Genomic DNA, 21,627 nt, shown 5'->3' with positions numbered 1-21,627 from the left:
CACAGATGTAACCTTGGAAGCTGGTTAAGTGTCTTCTCATCCATTTGTCAGCAGGTTGGCTCATTTTTACTGCCACAGGGCACAGTCTATTGTTAAACCACTTCAAGTGAGGCGGCTTACTGCAGCACAGGCTGCTTCATGACAGAGAAACTGTTACAGTGTCTTACTGAGGCCATGTTGAGGTGTGTGAGACAATCGCTAAAGCAGGGAAAGAAGTGTGTCAAGTCAGTTAAAACATGTATTATCCGTTGTTATGTAAGATTTGAACTATGAGCAAAAGCAGTCATGTCAAGTCCTGACGTGTCATCCAGGAAACTGGCACATTTCACTGTGTGGGGGAAAGTGCAGTAGGACTGTTGTCAGAGAAGGTCTGCATGAATGTTTATTCTGACGCGTTTGAACACATCGGCCGGCTTGTGTTTGACGATAAAAAGGTAGACTTTGTTGTCAGAGTTATTTCAGTCACTTGTACTCACATAACCATTTGAAAAACAGTGACAGCAATTTGTAAATATCAGATTTAAAACAGGTTGTTGTGGAGGGATTTGGCTCCGTCAGACTAACCTGAAGACACCAAACTCAGGTTGGAAAACACACTGAATGAATAGTGCACCCCACTGTGGACAAAACTGGCACCTACAAGCTGAAGTTTGTCCACATAAAGAGCATTTTGAGCTGCTTCTTTTCACATTTAGTTTCACCGACCATTTGTATATGTGTGACTGTGGAAAACAAGAATATACAATTAATTTAGAGAATTCTAAAAGTCTGAGAATATTTAATATAGTCTGAAATAAGGGTCACCCTTCAGATTTTACATATTAACTTCAGTTTACTTACAATGAGAAGCACTGCGTAATCAGTTGTGTACAGTAATGTTTTATGTGGCTCTGGTGGAGCTTTCTAAAAGCCTTCGACAAATAACCCCAGATAATGTCATCAGGGTTTTAAACTTGGGACTTACAACATCGAACAGAAAGCCTGAATTAAAATCTTTGAGGTATTTAAAGCAACAAAACACAACTTCCTGGAGACAGACAGTTGATTGTTGAGTCTCATCCCCACATTGGCAAATACTGATGCTTTGGGTTGGCAGCTCCGGTCGGACGCCACCCAGAAGCACCAGTGTTTGATGACCTTGACTAACACTCAACAATCATCTGGCTGTCTCCAGGAAGTTACAGAAGTGGTTATAAAGGAGACAGGAAGGGTCTAATGAAAGACATCATCAAAGGTGTAATTTCCACCTCTCTCTCACTTTTGAAAATTCTAGTTGCATTATGGGAATTGTAGGATGTAACGCTATGGAGGCTTCACCCTTACTGGGGACTAGGGTTGCAGCGGTTTACTGGTTTTAGGGTATACAATGGTATGAAAACTGACGTTATTGTACCATGTATATTTGCTTATCCAAGGTATTGAATTCTACCATATTAGTGATTAAAATAGATATATACCAAGTTTATATCAAGTTTTGCATATGTCGGGACAAAAATAAGGGTCATCATAACAGAAAATATCACAGTGCACAGTATTAAACAAATATTTATATATTATCAGAGATGGTTATCGTCCCATGAAAATGTCATCCCTTCACAGCCCTCCCATGGACTAAAAGTCTGAATTTTGAGGTTTTCTTTATGAAAAACCCCGTCAGAAAAGAAACAAAATGCCAACATGACACATCAACTTTTTATGAGTTTTTTATTTATTTATTTATTTGATTTTTAAGTGTTTTATTATTTTTTTTCTCCAAAAAAATCCTGAGGTATTCACAATATAATGGCATTTATTCTGTTTGAAATGAGACTGGGGGGGGGATAAAATACAGCCAAAAACAAAACAAAAAATACAAACAAACAAACATTAAAGAAACAGGCAGTAAAGCTGTGTCGATTGATACAACTGTCAAGACAATGAATCCATGGCGTCGTACATACAAGAAGCCTTTGAACTGCAACAGCGGTGACTGAAGTCGATCCTCCCCCCGCCCTGCACACTAGCAAATTCATGCAATCTAGACTTAAACCAAGCAACAAACCTCACTGATAATTCAAAGCAGGCGTGTCCTGCCTCGCTAACAGGGAGTGCAGGTTAATAACAAGCCAATCAGTCCACTATCATAGTAGTTATCATCAGCTGAAATACCTTAAACTTAAAAACAATCTAGTCTGCTTTGCTGCTGGCATTCAGTACTCACTGATAAAAACCATCCAAGTTTCAAACAATACAAGCTTTGACTGTGAGTTATTAGCAAAGCACTAGAGTTCAATACACCATGCTGTGGCGACTCAGCTTTTACCCATGAGCAGTTTGTTTGATGGGGCCTTCTGAGAGGGTAAACGGTAAACAAAATAATGTCAGACAGCCACAGTAAAGCCTTCACCTTACTGTGCTGTAGGTTTCTATTTTAACCTGTTTATATGTTACTTTATGGACTGTACGTTAGTGTGATGGTTGAATACAATATTTTGCTTTCTGTACACAATGGTAAAATGCCAATGACAGACTAACTCCTCTACCTTGAGTCCTGTTTGCCCTCCACAAAAAAGCAATACACATTAAAAAAAACATACAAATGACCAATAAATAAATATCAGTGAAAAAAATACACTGTAGAATCATTTTTCTTGCTCTGTGTCACAGATCTATGATTGATAAAATAACTGCTGTGACTTAAAAAAGAAAATAAGGAAAACACCCAATATTCTCCTCTCCGCACAACAATCTGCAACACAAAACAAAACCAAAATAAAACCCATCACAAGTGCAACATCAGTCACGACAGTCTCAGCATTAGAAAAAGAAAGAGGAAAAAAAAAAAAAGCTCTGGTATTTGACAAATCAGCTCACTGCCTACAGCATCAGACAAACCAGAAAAAAAATACAAAATAATAATCATAAAATAGAATAAAAAATGAAAAGCAATGGGCAGGGATGTGGGGAGAAAAAAAAAATTAAATAACAGCACACAATTTATGACCCAAACTGGGGTAACAAGAAATAAATCGATCATGATATCTGATCCAAGGAAAACAATATATAATAATAATAATAATAATAAAAAAATACTATTAGACTTTCAGTTCAGAGGTTATCTTTATGTGGCGGTTTAAATAAGGTGGACAGACACTACAGCGTAACGGTGAGAAATAAACGATTGCTCCACCTCGCCAGTAAAAGAAACCCTCAGAAAGACGGACACACTGTCCAGCTCTCAGTACTGATCATTATTTCTTTGTTCAATTTGGTGTCATCTTTGCCCTGAATAATAATAATAATAACAACAAAAATAATATAATAATAATAAAAACAGTAATCATAGTAATAATAAAAAACAAACAACGGACAAAAATAAAAGCTAATAATAATCACCATCAATAAAGACTTTTGGTACACGAATAAACATCACACACTCTCTGCTCACACACACGGCTAACTGAAAGAAAGAAAGAAAGACACACGGCACATGAATGAGGGGAAAAACAGGACGTTATTCTAACAAACACTGTCTGCTAATAAAGATACAGCTCCTCCTCCTCCTCGACGACTACTGACGGGTCCAAAGTGAAAAAGTATATTGCAAAGTTGACAGAGAACATAAAAAAAAAAGGCAAAAAAATGTGTCTTTTCCTAAGTACACAATAATTCAACATTTTTGCAAAAAAGAAACAAAAATACAGACTATATGTGTAAAAATCATAAATAAGGATAAAGTTTTGTGCATCCCCGCCCCAACCGACCGTTGTCTTGGAAGAAAAAAAAACAAAACAAACAAAAAAACAAAACAATGGCAGTTACAACGGTGACAATAACATGCAATTGATATACTTTACAGCATTGATCTGTATCTCCCACAAAACTACAAACCCCAAGTCTAACCCCCGTCCCTCCCCGACCCTGATACAATCCTTAAATATTTGTCAGCTCATTCAAAACACATCTCTTGCTTTCTCTCTTTGTTCTGTGAACTAGCTGAAGGCGGTGACGTTGATCACACTGGGAGGGGGGGCTCGAAAAAGAACAACACACTGTCGCTAACTCCAGTTTATCTGTGTATGTACACGAGGTTTTTCATCCCCATCGAAGCAAGCTGACATGGTTTGAATGACTGCATAGTGAAAATGATATTTGGTTTACTTACAGATGGGTTTACGACACACACACCCACACACACGCTCCCCCTCGATGTCAAGGCACAGCGCAGGTACACGCTATGAGCTAGCTGTTTTTATACACGCCTGGCCTCGCACCCGACCAGCTAATATACACAAAAAGCCACTATTGGCAGTAGCGAGCACTGCTGTGTAGAATGGGTTCACTTTATACATTTGGTGTGTGTGTGTGTGTATGTGTGTTTTTGTAGATGTGTTGTTTCCTCACACACACACACACACACACACACACTTGACAGTCATTCTCATTCAGAAACCATAGCGTGGCACCGCCATCCAATCAGGTGTTTGGATGGAAACGGCACAGTCGAGCGAGTGTGTGCGTGTGTAAAATACACATCAGCTTAATAACAGAGACCCTCGACAGTGGGAGACTGGGTCCAGCTGGACACGTACAGAGTTTGAACAGTGAACGCTGAGTGTTTTAGAAACGGCACCAATGAGTACACCTCAGGCTGTGCTGGCAAGGCAGTACAGCTGACGGACGCTGAGCACCAGATTCAGGTCTATATAAAACAGCTTTAGCAGAGAGGCTGAGCATTTATGTCATCATCAGCCCTGAATCCTGTCATCTGGAGAGTTTATAAGAGTCCCTGTTCACTGTTGGAAATCAGTTCCAGGTCTCCAGATTAAAACCCAACAAAAGGCCGAGCTAACGGAGTTGTGCCAACTCACTGTCAGTCTGCTCAGAGGTCCTGTATCGTGAGGAGACACGAGCCATCTTTGGGCTTAACTCAGGTTTTCTGGCATCACAAAGCTGGCTCACTTTTAAGTTACCAAGGTTTGCTGCAGGGCTAACGGAGAGCAGATTGATCGAAACAACTGGTTCTCTGAAGGATCCCAGCAAAACGGAGAGTTAATTATTTCTTAGTTATTATTATTTATTTATTTATTTAGTTAAAAAGGTGCAATATGTCAGAATTGTCCACCTGTAAAATTCATTAAATAACAACAAATAGGGGTCAGAATATCCCCAAAGTGACAGCTTACTGCTGCTAACTGGAGCTGCCATTAGCTAGCTTTAGGTAGCCGTGCAGCCAACACAGGAACTTTGGACCGGGACGGGGACAGCTAATGAGCATCTTAACGTCAGTAAATATCTCTGCAACACAATCTGCTAGACATCATAATGTCAAAACTGCTATTTCTTTACTTTCTGTTCATTTTTGAATGTTTCAAATAAAACTCTTACATATTAAACATAATTCTTATCAGATGGGGGACCCTGGAGCAAATGGGGGTCTGTGGTCTAATCTGTGTCAGTTTAAGGGTCCTTGACTTGAAAAATACTGAGAACAACTGATCTAAACATAACAAGGCCATCTGCTGAGTAATCAGATCAGTGGAAACAATGAGTCACCAATGAAAAAGATTTAACAACGTGGACATAAGTAGAGAGTAAATAAAGTTACAAGCAACAGAGCGACACGCATACAGAGTGTCTGAATGTATCATTAGTTACTTTGATTTCCATGATAATTATGTAACTATGTGTCTACTCTGGGTTTAAAACTCAAGAGATTATATATTAATACACAAACTAATGATCATTACAGCTGAATAAAAATAAAGTTTTCACACAGAATATTTAGTTTGTTCATCACAAGGAGGAATACTTTTCAGAAGTTATTTAAAGAATAAAATAGCTCCAATGATCATCAACGATATTTTCATGGTTAATGTAGTAAAGCTATAAATTGGTTGATTTGAGTTTATTGCAGGTACTTCAGTATCAACCTATATATGGATGATAAGAAACAAGACATTGCAGCTGGGTTTGATGACACTTGATTTGATTGGCGCGTGATTAAGAACTTTTTCTCATAGCAACAAATTACAGCTGAATTGGAAACGTTAACGGAGCTGGCTGTAAACCAGCTGTGTGACACCAGTTATCCAGGATCGCTGATGGTCAGTGGCTCGGTGGAGCCGTGTGGCCCACAGGAAGCTCCCTGATACAAGCCCACAGTGAGCGGATTCACTGAGTAAAAGGATGAACCGGCTGGTTTTGTCGCTGTGTGTTAGTTTAACAGTCTCCCCCTGTACTGTACAGTATATGACACACACACACATCACTGCTATACTACAGGGCACCCCCCTCTCCCTCTCCCACTAGCTAAAGAGAGATTTCATATATATCATAGCTGAGAGTAATCAATTATGTCAATAACAATAGTCATAACAATAACAACAACGCGCTCTCTCGCTCTCTCATGTTTTCGTTGAGTTGTGGACACCTTTGGTGTAAACTGTCAAGGTTGTCAAGCTTGCAGGCGACCTGTGGACAGATGGAGGGATGGATGGACGGAGTAAAGGATGGATGTGACAAAAAGCATCTGGACAGACAGACAGACATCCCCTCTGATCATATCTACACTGTACAGGGTTTAGTGTGACATCATGATATAAATGATTAACTACTTCCATTACACATAGAGCTACATTTCAGGTGAGGTGTGCGCTTATATTTTGTCTGTTAGTACTTTTCGTGAAGCCGACCTCCCTGCACCTTCTCTTCTCACCCTCTCTCACTTGCTTTTGCCCTCTTCAGACTTACTCCTCTGTATTTGGTAACATGTGTTGACATTGCATTATTTCACTTATTTGGCTTAAAAGAAAAAAAGAATAAAGTATTTGTCCTTTGGGGAAAAGAAGTGACAGCAGCGTCTAAAGCAATAAAAAAGTAGCAGCAGTAGCAATGTAAATAAATAACATTGTTTGAACAGAAGAACATAAACACAACACACTAACTCACTGGCTAAAATCAGAATTGGTACATTGGTGAAACACCATGAAAGCTTTTTACAACAAACAGCTAGCCTCAGAGCTCGGCAGTCCTGTGACACCTGGGCTGATGTTTTCTGTCTTCTTCTTCTTTTATACACTTAACTTTCTGTCATCCAACTCCAGTTTGTCTCTGACTTTTCTTGAACTTCTCATCTCACTTTCTTTACACTCCCTGTCTTCCTTCTCACCTCACTCTGTCCTCTCATCTCCTTTTCCTGTCGTTTCTTTTCCACTCATCTATTCTGCCATCTTGACAACATTCTTGTTCCTCTCTCTCTCTGACACTTAGCAGTTTCCTCTCTCTATAGTTGCCAGTCCTCAGCTCTCTGTGTCTAGCAGTGATTTGGTTTGGTGCGTGACGGGGCGTGGGAGGTTTGAGTCTGCACATCTAGCAGGCTTTGGCTGTGGCCCTGCGAGAGGGGAGGCAGTCGGACTCTAGTCTGTCAGTCTCTGAAGACCTGCGCTCATTAAGTACATCTATACATCTCAGTTATAAACACCTTGACCAGGCTAGATGTGTCTGTTTTATCACACCTGATACACTCAATTTTATCATAACAATCCTCTAGTTCAGGGGTCTCAAAGTCAAATAACCTTGGGGCCACCAGCCAGAAACAGTCACAGGTTTCCTGACACTGTCCGTGCTCTAGGTCAATCTTTATTTTGATAAAGAGACACTTTGGTGTCAGGTGTGCTGCACTAAATCTGCATGCTGTTTGTTTAAGTTTATGTTAAGAAGGTACAATTACCAGAATAAATGATAGACAGAAAATTAATCTGTGACCATTTTGATGACTGATTAATCGTTATTATTAATCAAAAAATGCCAAAAATTAACTGCTTTCCGTTTCTCAAGAGACTTGATTCTAGCAAACCGATTATCATAATAATAAAAAAATATTTGTAAATTGATTCTCGACAGTGTCGGTCAGTTGTGGCCCCTGAGCTGCGAGTTTGAGACCCCTGCTCTAGGTTCTTAAAACACCTACAGATGCATCATCGCGACCTGTCTGTGTGGCTTCTTGTCTGAAATGTCTTGGCCTCTGACAACAACAACCTACACGCAGCCTTTGGTCTGGTCACACTGTGGAGCACTACATCACACTGAACAGCAGAAGCAGACAGAGAGGTGGACAAAGAGGAAGAGGTAGACGAACAGAGAGTGAAGTAAAGAAATGCTCCACAGGTAATAAGATCTATTCCATTATAGTCTTTGTACAAGATAAGCTCATGTTCTTTATCTTCTCAATGAAAAATCACTCTCCCTCTCCAGCCTCTTTCTCTCGTTTCTCTCACTAGTAACAGTTACTCAATCTTCCAAACGTCCATCGACGATAACTCCCCTCTTCTTCTACTTTCTCTGCTTTTCTCTCGCATACTTCTAGAAAAGTTCTGACACTCTTCCTTTCCAACCTCATCTTTTCTCCTCTTAGCATCCCTACGTCTCTTTTAACGCTCTCAAAGTTCATATAAATCCCTCTGAATACGCAAAAACCACAACGACTCCTTTTCTACAAAGCTAAAATGCAACACTAATTTTTTTGTGATTCTTTTTCACAGTTTTTTCCAATTATGCACCTGCTAAATACAATGACGGGTAATCTAAACATATTTCATATTAAATCTAATGAGAGTTACTATCCCTACAAGTTAAAAATGAAGCACAGCTGACAGGTTAATTCATTCTTCTTGTGTGTTACAGCTGGCTGTAGTGTGAAGGTGATTAAACGACGAGGAAATATAATCTCACTACTAAAAACAACCAGTGACTGTGTCTTGATATTGATCCATACACTCTCTCTCTCACACACACACACACACACTCACAAACACACACACACACAGCCTGAGAATGTGTGATAGTAGAAACACCTGAAGAATCATAATTGCACCGGACATTGCTGTGTCCTCCATCATGTTTATGTACAAGAGAGATTCAGGTTTGCTAATGTAGCAGATGCTTTGTTCCAGTGTGTAGTGACTACTCTGTTGACTAATCCAATGGCTTGGATCAATGCTGGAGACAGACATGTAGGTGGACAACTAATGGAAAGTGAAGGAAATGTAGAGACGCATACAAGATACAAAAACAGTTTGTATGTCAAGTGTGTGTGTGGCTGTTACACACTGTGGTGTGACATGATAGAGTGACGAGATGTGAGTCTAAATGAATGAAGCTAACTACAGTGTGCATTTTTTTCTCTTCCCTCCTCCCCACATCTGCCTGTCCAGATAAACAGAACCACCTGTGTCATCCATCCATCCATCAGTCCATCTCTCCGTCCATCTGTCCATCCAGAGAACCTCCATCGAGTCTCTCCCCCTCCTCCGTGGGCTCTTCAGGTGCTCCGGTGGACAGATGGACAGGCGGGCTGGCTCTAACGCTAGGCTTAGCTGCTAACGCTGGGCTAGACTAGGACAGACTGAGTCTGGGCTTGGCAAAGCTAAAGCTAGGCTAGACTAGCGTCTGGCTAAGCTAACGCCGGGCTGGGGTAGGCTAGGCTACCTACTGAAGAGCGAGTGGAGCTGGTGCTGATGGCTGTAACACTGGCTGCTGCGAGGCGACTCGGTGCGATCCATCACCGTCTGGAACCAACCGGCCACGTCCACCTCCAGCACCTGGTAACGCTGGATGAAATTATGGTCCTGGAGAGAGAGGGAGACAGTTTAGGTACATTTCTGGTGAATCTCAATAAAACGTCTTTTTTCTCATTTTGACTGTTGTCTTACCAGCAACTGGTGGTATTTTGGCCTTTTTCTGTGATCCTTTGTGAGGCTGTGGGAAGATACACACATGAAGTGAAGCTGCAACTTGTACATTTGAAGAACATTTTTAAGGCATAGCAATTTCATTTTTATAGAACATTTCTTTACGAGGAAATTAGAGGTGCTTTACAGCAACAAGAGACATGAGATTATACTGTATAATACAAGAACAAACAACACTGACAAATACCCAGCCTCCACAAGACATTAACAACCATCCCACAGACACAAACACAAAAGCAGTTGTGACACACCTGACAGACCGTCAGGCAGGTGATTTGTTCCACAGAACGGGATCAAAGTAGCTAAAAGCACTGTTACCAGAACTGGATCTTTTTCTTGGTTCTCTCAAAAAAACCACCATGTGATGAACTGAAAGCTCTGACTGTTTTGTAGTCGGTGAGTTTCGGCTTCAGAGAGAGATTTGTGCTCACCAGTCTTTGACGAAGGACTGGAAGTCGAGGGAGAAGCCCATGCCGAGAGGCAGCAGAGGAGGATCTTCCTGCAGCACTTTGGTCAGAACCTCAAAGTCTGTCTTGCAGTTCTTGTAGGGAAACTGTCCTGTGGCCAGCTCCACCTAGAAGACACAAGGACCCATTAACATCCAGTCAACCAACACTTCACTTGTTTGCAAAAAGGATGTTTAAATAAAGAACATAAAAACTCTACAGTCGTACAAGTGTTTGTAATTTGACAAAACAATGAAATTACCTGACTGGACTATTGAAATGTGTTCACTGTGCTTCGGATGTGATGAAAACACAGGTACTTTTAGTTCCTGGTTTAGTTCTGAAGGCTCTTTAGTAACTCAAAAAGGGGGCTTATCGGGTAACCACTCATGTCTCTGTTCACAGCTGAATAATAATGGATGAAGCTACAGCAGAATATTCAGATGATGTAAAACATCCCCGGCCTCACATGAAATGAAATTTAAAAATCCTCATCCTCAGTCATTAAAGCTTTCAAACAGGACGAGCAGTACTTGCCGAGCTAGCAAGCTCCGGTTGTGACAAGTGATGAGTTGTGATTTTGACAAGTTCGTTTTTGTTGGTCTGAGTGTTATTTCTGCAGGTGGTATGCTCAAGACGGCTTCCAAATTCAATATCAAAAGCTTTTGTGATGATTTTGGTTTTTTGTCATTTGTTGAGCTCAGAACATTATTCATTCATTAGAAATCTCTGGTGTACAAATTAATAATGAAATAAATGCACAAATCTTGTACCCCTCATCAGTTCTTCCGGCACCCCAGGCAACCACTGAGAAAACAACAAGTGCAAGAGCACCGCTTTTAAGTCTTACCAGAGAGATGCCAAGGCTCCACACGTCTGCTCGGATGTCGTAGTCAGGTTTGGTGGGATCTGGAGGGTCTATTCTCTCAGGCTGCAAGAACACAAAGACAGGCAACGCTCTGTTTAGGGAACCAGGGTGTGTGTAGGGTGTAAACTGTGATTTGTGTGCGAGATACTTGCAGTGTTTTGAGTGTATTGTGTGTGTGTGGGTGTTCACTCACCGCCATGTAGGCAGCACAGCCGGCGCTGCGGGTCTTGGCCTTTGAGTCGACGAGGCGTCCGCTGATGCCGAAGTCGCACAGTTTGATCTGACCTTTAGCGTCGAGGAGGATGTTGGAGGGTTTGACGTCCCGGTGGATGACACCATGCCTCTCTTTCAGGTACTGCAAAGCCTTCACTATCTGAAGCAGGACCACACACACAGTAAGACTATAAGAGTAAAACAATCAGGTTTTAAACTTTCTCATCCGTGTCGGAGTTTCTTCCACTTACTGCCACTGTCATCTTTCCAAGGATTCGCTCTGGGATGGGGCCCTGGATTCTCTTCTTCAGCTTCTCGGCACACGTTCCCATCAGCTCCATGGCAATGAAAACATCCGTCTGTACAAGAACACACACACACACAACTTTTACCAGTCCTGGCAGAAAGAGCTAAGCTGATATTTTGTCGGCAATATAAACAGTAATGTGTTTCGGGGACACCCACGTTGGTAACTATGGCACCGTAGCACTGGATGATGTAAGGGCAGTCATGACTCTTTAGCACCACATCCAGGTCCATCAGGATCCTCTTGTTCTCGTCCTTGTTTCCTGTGCGACGCATTTGCTGGTGACAGAACACACACACACACACAATAAGACATCTAAAATTCCTCCCAGCATTTGAACGCATGCGACACACACCATGCTGGATGCACATGTTAAGAAACAAGCCATTAGGGAATCACAAAGCAAACGAGTCCTCGTGTTGCCGATTGACTCTATAGTTGTTAAACAGCTTGGACGGCTACAATTAAGTCATCTCTTAAATAGGAGGGTTGTTGCGTGGGGTCATTACTGCCACTGTGTTGGTAAACTAGTCACAATTAAAGCACAACAGAAAATGAGAGAGCTGAACCAGGCTGGGCATCAAGGTCCTGCTGTGTTTTGATCATGTTGACCAATGTCTGAGAGTTGTCTTCATGTCTTTACAGCCCCTGTAGGAAGATCTTATTCTATTTTAATGAACCACAGCATTTGTTCCCTAAAATGGTTTAGCTTGACCAAAACAATGGTACCTGAGTCCGTCGTTCAGCATCACAGCATGAGCAGCACAATCACTAACATACATTCTCCAGGATTAGTAACGCATAAACACTATAGTAACTACACAGTGCTCGTAACTGATATTCATCATGTCTTTCCAAACCTGAAACAGATTCAATTAAATACACTGTTCAGTACAGTGCCTCCTCTGATTTATCGGCTGTTACTGCACCCCATCAGATAAATTACTAATAAAAAAGAGCTTCAAACCAAAAGAGACATATTATTTAGGTAATATATTTTTATGGTCCTGTGTCTTATCTCTTTGTGGATTATGGACCAATTCAGTGTGCGTCTGAATGTGAAGATTGTCTGGTTTCTGTACCCCTCTGTGACTGTAAACTGAGTATCTTTGGATTGTGGACAAGAGAAGACATTTGAGGAGGCCTCATCTTGAGCACGACATCTTTCTAATCATTTTCTGACATTTCATAGACAAAACAACCAAACAATCAAGCAAGTAATCGTTGCAGATTAATCTGCAATGAAAATATTTATAAAGGTGGAGCCCCAATTTTGTCCCATTTACATTTGTGGATCCCAGAACTACGAACAAGCACAACAGCCGGAGCTAATGGGGCCCCTATAAACAACAAACAATAAACTTATGGAGGAAAAAACATTTTGGTTCTGTTACGGTTATCTGCATGGTTATCTGACACAAAACAGAACAATCAGGAGTACAGTACATTAAGTAAATGACCTGTAAAATCTACATGTTAGTACTGATAGGTGTGTTTTGTGCCCAGGTGAGTGCGGCGGTAGGAGGGTCTTACTTTGACAGCGATGACGTGGCCGGTCTTCTTGAATCGAACTTTGAAGACCTGCCCACAGGTGCCGCTGCCGATCTCCCCCTCACTGATCAGGTCGGTCACCTCCGCTGGATACCGCTGTGGACGGACAAACGCAAATAAAACAAGACTTTAGATCATCCTCAAGATATTTGTGCTGGTAATCATTAATGAATGTTGTTACTGTGCAAACTGCTCAAGCTGAAAATAGATGAGCCAGGCCAGTTCTGACTTTCTGCATCGTGAGGCAACAGTAAACCCCTCTGGGCCATTTACTAACAAATGTTTGATGTTTAATTAAGCCGCTTCCCCGTTGACCATGACTGAGAATACGAGCGCACAGTGGGGAAGATGCATCATTTCCGTGCCTCGTTAAAATTAAATCACTGGTGACTGAGACGCTGTGAGTGACATCTCATCGAGTGCATGATGTAACGACCCCTGTGGGCTAATGAGGGGAAGTAAAAACAATCTGGAGTGCAGCGATGACTCAAATCATTTTCTCAGCTCTCTGCAGCTTCAAACCCTCACTGGCACCAACTATGATAATGGACCTAAAGGCTGGAGGAGGGAGGACAAAAACAAACAAAATGGGGCCAGCTCCATAGTCGATCTCTTCCATTTTATCTTGGTAAACAACAACAACAACTTACATCTCACAGTTTTTGAGTTTAAAGGGTTTTAATTTTTACTGTAACCTTCACCACCTCTAACAATGGTCTCTGTTCTAACTACAATAGGATGCCCGCTTTTTAATTGTAGTAATATGGATGAGATGTGAAAACTGAGGAGAACAAACAAGAAACCGACAATGAGTCAGTCCATCTTTCAATACTTTCCTATTTTCTGTAGCACTCGGCCTCCACCCTATCAGTTCCTGTTGAAGACTCGAAAGGGGATCGCAACAAAATGTATGACGACAGCGATGATAAGCTTTGGAAGACGAGACAGCTGGTCAGTCTGGCTTAATTATTGTGATCATAAGTTTTTCCATATTACCCAGTCCAGGATGTAGTCTGATGAGGTGTATGATCAACTATTTCTCATTAAACTTATCAAGTGTCTCTGTGTGCACGTCTCACCTGATCGTCGATCTTAAGATAACCCGTCTGTTTCATGATCTCCTGCAATTTCTGGTCGATCTCTGCACTGCGGGGACAAAACACACACATTAACACACAACGCCGGAGAGCACAAATGCTATAAGAAGTATGAGTCAGTGTGAAACGTTTGTTTTGATGATAGCAAGACTTCTGACTCACAAATGTGTTTCTGTAAATCTCTCCCACCCACACTCTGCATGTATGTGGATCCATTATGTGTAACACAACCTGCTCTTCTTTAAGTGAACCTTGATTCTGCTTACTCCCCAGATCTTATGTGCGTATGTACTGATGCAAGTTTACTGATGCTGCATTAACACAGTAAGATCCTTTAATACAGAATGTTATTGATCACGTTTCTGTGTCCACATACTTCTCTAAGCTCTTCTGTAGGCCGTATGGAGGTGTGGGCAGGGTGAGCATGTGTCGCGGGCGGCTGGGGTAAGGGTGGTGCTGAGGCGAGCTCTCTGAAGACGATGAACGGCTGCCTCCATCGTTGGCCAACGGCAGCTGGAGTGCTGGGGTGGGGGCGGGGGGGGACATGACACATTAGACACAGAACAGAACGAACGGTACAGTACGTTTCACACCAGAGGCCAGCATGCCAGGAGGTGTAAGATGGCTATGTTTATTCATGCAGTCACAGACTCCATTATTTTAGTGGATTAAAACTGTTGTGCACCGATAGAGAATACAATATAATAGTGATAATGTATTATTATATTATGTGTGCTTTAAAAGCTAATATCAGTGTTTCCTTCCTGAAATCTGGGCTTCAGATTGACACATAATGACTAAATCAAAGTGCCTGATGAGAAAAGAAAGATCTGTCATGTCCTGTGTAGTAACGATTGAAGATTATTTCCCATGAGACACCAGGAGAAATTGGCCTTGGTTGCTATCTAGACCCTTCGTAGTGGATGAACTTGCTGTTTTTATTTCCCCGAAGTTACAGCTTTGTTTTCGTCACACTGACGTCCCGACCTCATGTTAAAACAAACAGGACGGTTATCTCAGAGCAAAAGCAACACCATTCTCAGGCAGGGAGAGACAGCACAGGGTTAGCCCACAGCTCGGGAGGTACAGTTTAGGGATGCGGACGTCCACAGTACATTTTTAAAAAGGGAAAATATGGTTTATTTACACTTGGGACTCATCATATTAGCTCCAGCCATTGGTTTTATTTGTTATGACAGCATTGAACCCACTTAAGTGAATGCTGGGATCTTAGCAACATTACAAACAGTATGAGCAGCCAGTCGTTCTAACAGGTTTTAAATAACCCAAGTTTATTTATGCACACCTAATGTTGTTAATAATCCCTCACTGAAAGGGGAATTCTGATTGTGTACAACTACGGCAATCACGGTAGATCAAAGTTGAGCAGAAGTCCAGCCGTGATCAACTCTCACAGTGAATATGACCATTTAACTGCTTGTGTTTGGTGCTTCATTGGACTTAAAAAAAAATATTTTTTTTTAGCAGATCTCTTAAACTTACTTTGGTGTGTACGACTTCATCATAACCGACAGACCTGATGGCCGGAGCAATGAAACCCAAGTTGCAATAAGCCGAAATGTGTCGTTAAAGACAATATTATCCACACAAAGCCACAAAGTCTGGTTGAAACCCCAAAATGATTTTAAACCCCGGATGCCAACTTGACAGTTGTAGGTCCAGTTCACAACTGATCCAAACAGCGGATGCAACATGCTTCTCGTATAAACATAGTTATAAATCATGCGTTCAAGGACATGTTAAAGACAGTGCTGGCCTCGTTATAACAGGAGTACGCGCCAGCAAGCACTTACTCTTTTTCAACTCTAGATGTTAAAGACGTTCAGGACGACCATCTAAAGCATTAGTACAGGCAACCGAATGCTCAGACAGTCAGCGGCTACGATGACCTCCTCAAATATTACTAAACTTCAGAAGTCTGATTTCAAAGAGTTTGAATCCCATTTTATGTCAAATTCACTTCAGTGTTTTCTTAAAAATGTTCAAACCATTTTCCAAAACACTGAGGATCATGCAGCCTTAATTATCATCATTTTCAGTATTTTTTTCAGCGCAGACTGGCAGCTCTTCTGAGAGTGCCAGCAGGTGTTTGTATCCATGAGTCACCTGTGGATGGATGAGCCTGTAAGGGAAGAATCAGTTAGTGTAGAGGGAGGAGGGGTTAGTACGAAGAGGAAGGAGAACTCAGGCAGTCTTTGGCACAGATCGCATCTCCAGAGTTCGGCTGGCTCCAGATGGACGGACGACAGGATAGACGGGCAGACAGAGCGAAGGGGGGGGGGAGGACGACACACACACAGATACTTGCAGGCACTGCTGCACCACCGCCTGCTGCAACAGGAAGAACGGGGATGCCAGAAGATGAATAACAGGCGAATTACATCAAACAGTCCAACGTGAGGGAAGAGAGAAAGAGAGGAGACATTCGGCCAAAACTGCATAGCACAGACTAAGCTGGAAGTCAGACAGTCAGTCAGTCGGACTCGGACAGGAAGGCAAGTCTTCAGTCGCCACGCAAAGAATACAGACAGAGAGAGGAAGAGAAGCCAGAGTGTTCACAGCACTCCTGCAGACGCACCAGTGGGGATGCCGGATTAGAGACTGTGTCAAACAAAAACACAACCCCAAACATTGTGTCGTGCAAAAAAAGCCACATGCACCGTGATTCTCTGCCTCCAGCGAAACGAAGGTTAATCATCTGACGCACGTCCACACACACATACGTCAAGCACACACCAACACTGCCCTGCCACTGGCACACACAGACGGACAGAGAGAGGAGTAGGGATGGAAAGATGGTGAGAGGATGTGATTTGAGGGGAGGTGTAAATAACTGCCGGGGCTAAGCTATCAGAGCTGGTATCATGGATTAAACTCGTAGCCCTCATTCAGTCGTAAACTAATCAGGCACTGGTATGAGACACAGTACGAAGAAAGTACAGTATGTGTGTGCTGGGAGGAGGTTTGAAATGAAAGAACATTTGAGGTTAACACGTGTATTGAAACCTCACCTCGTCAACAGAAGCTACTCAGTTGTTAACTCTAGAGACCCTCTAGTTGGTAGTAAACTGACTTTTACAGCCACTTATCGATGAAGAAACAGCTCTGTTTTAGTCTTAAACACACCGGATGTGAGAAATCTTCATAAAAGTGTTAAGAAGACACATGTATGAGTAATTACAGTAAGTGAAGTGGTCATAATGAGGGCCTGACAGAGATGAGAAAGGAGGGGGTGGGATGGGAGGTGAAATGGGGGATACATGTGTTGGGGAGGGGGGTGCAGTGGCAGAGAGAGCGATGGATTGAATGATACCTGCACGCTGGGAAGGGGCTGGAGCAGGACTGAGCTGGATCACGATGACTAGACGGAGGAAAGAAAATATACACACACACGCACATTACTGCTCTGTTCTACGATCACACGTGCGCACACACACAATCATATAACAAACAGGGAGAGAGACACAGACTTTCTGGCTCCTGTAACTCTTTGTTCTCTCCAGGCATAAACACATGTGGTGTATACTAGAGGATAAGGCCAGCGTGATTCTGTTTAATCTTTTTCTTATTGTCAATAAGTCCTCTGAAAAGACCAAAATCAACAATCCATCTTTCAATACTTTCCGACTTCCCCACCCTGTCTGTGCCACTCAGCCCCGAGCACATCGGCTCCTACTGAAGTCATGAATCTTTAAAAACAGGGTGCAGATATGTTATTTAAAAACAGCTGATCACTGCTGGTTTTTTTGAAGCCAACGTTACTCAAACAGGAGTAAATATCTCGTGGGGATTCTCAACTGCAGATTAAAACACATTTGTCGCTCTAATGAGTATTTACGGCAGCTCAAAATAAACTACAGTGCCCACGTTCACTGTAATGAAACATTTAATCCATGTAATTCACTGCGCTGAACTTACTTGGATCACTTTACACAGGGTGACTAAAAGCTAGGGACTGCTGGTGAACTAAAAACTGAGGCGTTGGCATGTGAGGATGGAAACCACTGGATGTTATAATATCGAGAAACTGCGTTAAATGATTTGTTCAGTCGTGGCTCATCAACGTTATCTCGTAGTTTCTGGACAACACGTGAGGTATATCTCATGTCAAGCTTTAGGATTCACAGCTAACACCTGTTAGTAGGGCCCATTTATTGCTGGATTTGGTCTTTCCTTAAGATTTGTTGACAATAAGAAAAATATAGAGCCTTTCTTCTAACCCTCATTCTTACAGACAGCTAATGAAACCTCATTAACTTTTTAAAAGACAAGAAAAAGGGGGAAAAAAGCAGGTTTATGGTCAATGTCACTCAAACCTCACATGAATGGACAAGAAGTGATGATCTGAAAGAAAAGGGTGAGCTTGTGAGTGAACAAGGTGTCTTATATCGTCGGCTAGCATCTTTAAAAGTTGATTTGGACACGCTGGTGTGATAAAAAAGAGCTTTCTGTCTCCAGCAGTGTTTATTTCGGTGTTACATGTCAGTCAGTGCAGGCATGTTGCTGCTGGACAGTTTTCTCCTCCAGACGGTTCAAGGGCCCAACCTCACTGTTTCACCCAATCTTATAACACTCACTATTATTCCCTTTATGTTGTAAATGACTCAATTCAACGAGTCTGTGTCGGGTAGTGTAGATGTCACCTCTAAATGTGGAGCTGTGTACACGACACAGCACCAGAGCCAACGCTCGGTAACGTATGTTGGACGTTAGCTTGATTTGATAGCCTGCACAAATTAGCGTCCGTTTCGTCAAGGGTCAAAACTAGCGCTGAAAACTGACTTTGCCGCAGGAGCCACAAGCAAACACGCTGCTTGATAACGACACGAAACTGTAGCTGAGCCGTGGATACATGGCACCTCCGTTATATTTCATTAACAGACTGGAAACTACACATTTTCTGACTGACGCTGGGCCTGCCACCGACTATCACTCAGGTTGCTAGCCTGCTAGCCTAGCATGTTTGACAGGACAGGATCGGAACAGATTTCGGGACGTGACTGTCAGCGAGACACTTCATGACAGCGCGTTATCTTTTTAAACACGTCGCTTCACTCTCTCTAGAAATAGCCTCTCTTGTTTGGTAAGCGATTTGACGGTAAAACGAACCGACCAAGCCGACTCGGTGTTTGTTTATGTAGCTAGCCTGTTAGCATGTGGTAGCTAGGAGCAGCATAACACCCCCGCTCCTTCCCTCCCTCCCTCCGCCTCTCCGATCTTTCCCCCGGCTATTCTGGCCGTTACCGACTCCCCGGTCCTCCCCGGTGGACACTCACTTGGCCTAGGACGTGATCGCTGCGGGCTCATGTCGATGTTGAGGTCGATTCTCCGGCGAGCTTCTTCATTTTCCTGCTTTAGTTTCTCCTCGATTCGCGACAGCCTCTGTTCCAGCGACGACATCTTGAAAAATTGAGCACCATGTAGTTCCCAGCAGAGCTCTCGACTCCCCTCTCTGGCAGGCAGGACCAGCAGCACGCACACACACACACACACACACACACACACACACACACACACACACACTGACTGACTGAATGGGCACACACACACACATTACACACATACTACACGATTACAGTTGCACCGTCATTAATAGTTAATATTAACTTACCTAGTCTACACAGTGGGATCTGAGGAGAAGGACTGAAAAGTCCAAGAAAATTAAGCAAATTTCCCTAAAACCCTCCTAAAGTCCTCAAAACAGAGCTGACTCTGCTCATCACCATCTTTTTTGAGCATCTGCAGGACTTCTCATCCATGTTGACCTTGACACTTCACTCTTGACCTGGCTTGTTCCTGTGCTTTCAACCATGTCACAAGGTCTTCTCAGTTTTCATGGACCTCTCCTGTAGATGTAATGATCTTTTACATGCAGGTGTAGGTGCTACAATCTGTTGACTGAAATTTAATGAACCGTATTTGCTTATAAAGTTACGTATTGTGGTCGCAGCTCCAGAGCAAGTGAGTCAGTAGAGTTTGGTTCATTTCATGTGAAAGTTATTTGACAGGGTGTTGCTGCACAGCACCCTGAGCAAGTGGGTAAATGGTTTCAGTCTGATGAAGCTGAAACAATTAGTCAAGTGAAGTAAACTAATCTGCAACTGTTTTCATAATCAATTAGTCGATAATTAGTCAAATTCTGGCTCCAGCTTATCAAAAGTCTCAAGAGTTTCCTGTTTTTGGAATAAACCAAATCTCTCTACATTTTGAAACGTCACTCTGAGCTCTGGGAAACTGTGACGGGGCATTTGTCTTTTACTATTTCCTGGTGTTTAATAGAAGCAACAAATAATACATAAATATTAAGACGAAAAATGTATAATTTAAATAATGTTTAACCGTAGGCCTCAGTTCATGATCTTATGTGCTCTCGCCCTCGAGCCAAGTACATCTAAAAAAGTCTAACATCTAATTAAGAACACCACTTGATTTTGACACGTCTCACTGTAATGATTTACTGTAATGTTTCAGAACAAAGACATTGATAATGTTATTAGTAACACATGCGCTTTTCCTACTATAAGAAGTCAACATATCTGCAGCATAAAAGGTCTACATTAATATATTTAGTTTTTGTACTAATAATCTAATCTAATAAAATTGTAAATTCAGAGATAATAAAGTAAGTAGTTACTTGCAGCTCTATATTTTTCCCTCACAACCTAAACTCCAATCAAAAACAAGTGCTCAAGGGGGTCAGGTAGCTGAGTGATTAAGATTCACCTGATCTTGGATCTGTATCTCTGTTGTCACTGTCGAATATAGGCAAATACAAAAAGATTTATTTGATCATACCTGAAAAGTAGATGGAAATGTGATGGTTTTACATACAGAAACAGCTTCCACGTGTATTTTAATGATTTAAATGGCATCTCTGTGAAGTTTTGCTGGTGGGAGCAGACATTTATTGAAGAGGTAACTTCAGGTGATCACAGAAGCAATAGTATGTTGCGTTCACTGACTGTAGTGTATACACTCCTATATTGTACCCAACCTGCAGAGAGCACGTGGGTGTTTTCAGTATTAAAAAGGTAGAGATGGTTCAATGTACTGACCCCGCATGCTGCAGTCACTGTAGTGATTCACTCTGGATTTAAACAGGCCTGTTTACTTATTTTGGCTCATAGGTGACGTGCGTTTGTATTAACGCTATTAAATGAGCCATAAATTGTTTTTTTCATTAGTGATGTTTGCCCCTTCACAGTGTGGTCAAAGGCCAGGCAAACACTGTCCCTGTGAAACTGAAAGACATCGAGCCGACTTCCCCTCAGCTATCTTACTCATGTTTGAATAAGTGCAATATGGTTGAAATCTGTATCAGTGTTGGAAAAACAATACTGATAATCACATTAACCAAACTGATGTGGAGCATAAACGTGCTCTACCACGCATT

At 42.0% G+C, this 21,627-nt stretch overlaps 1 protein-coding gene across 2 annotated transcripts; it reads right to left on the bottom strand.

The window, feature by feature from the left end:
* Window positions 1-1,685: 1,685 nt before the first annotated feature.
* map2k7 (mitogen-activated protein kinase kinase 7) lies at window positions 1,686-19,682 on the bottom strand. Of its 2 annotated transcripts, XM_084340360.1 has the most exons (12): window positions 19,511-19,682; window positions 17,548-17,595; window positions 14,590-14,734; window positions 14,196-14,262; window positions 13,099-13,212; window positions 11,724-11,843; window positions 11,510-11,617; window positions 11,239-11,418; window positions 11,028-11,108; window positions 10,163-10,305; window positions 9,693-9,738; window positions 1,686-9,608 (listed from the first exon to the last, which is right to left on the bottom strand). In XM_084340360.1, the coding sequence occupies exons 1-12, from the start codon at window positions 19,632-19,634 to the stop codon at window positions 9,465-9,467; spliced, it is 1,320 nt and encodes a 439-aa protein (XP_084196486.1). In that variant the 5' UTR covers window positions 19,635-19,682; the 3' UTR covers window positions 1,686-9,464. The 2 variants fall into 2 exon arrangements, with proteins under 2 accessions (XP_084196486.1, XP_084196487.1); XM_084340361.1 differs by lacking the exon at window positions 17,548-17,595.
* Window positions 19,683-21,627: the final 1,945 nt, after the last annotated feature.

Source organism: Pagrus pagrus (genome assembly GCF_965226575.1).
Source record: "Pagrus pagrus genome assembly, chromosome: 2".
NCBI classification, from domain to species: Eukaryota; Metazoa; Chordata; class Actinopteri; order Spariformes; family Sparidae; genus Pagrus; species Pagrus pagrus.
The sequence above is the reverse complement of the archived record's forward strand: the minus strand, read 5'-3'. Positions and strand labels throughout refer to the sequence as shown.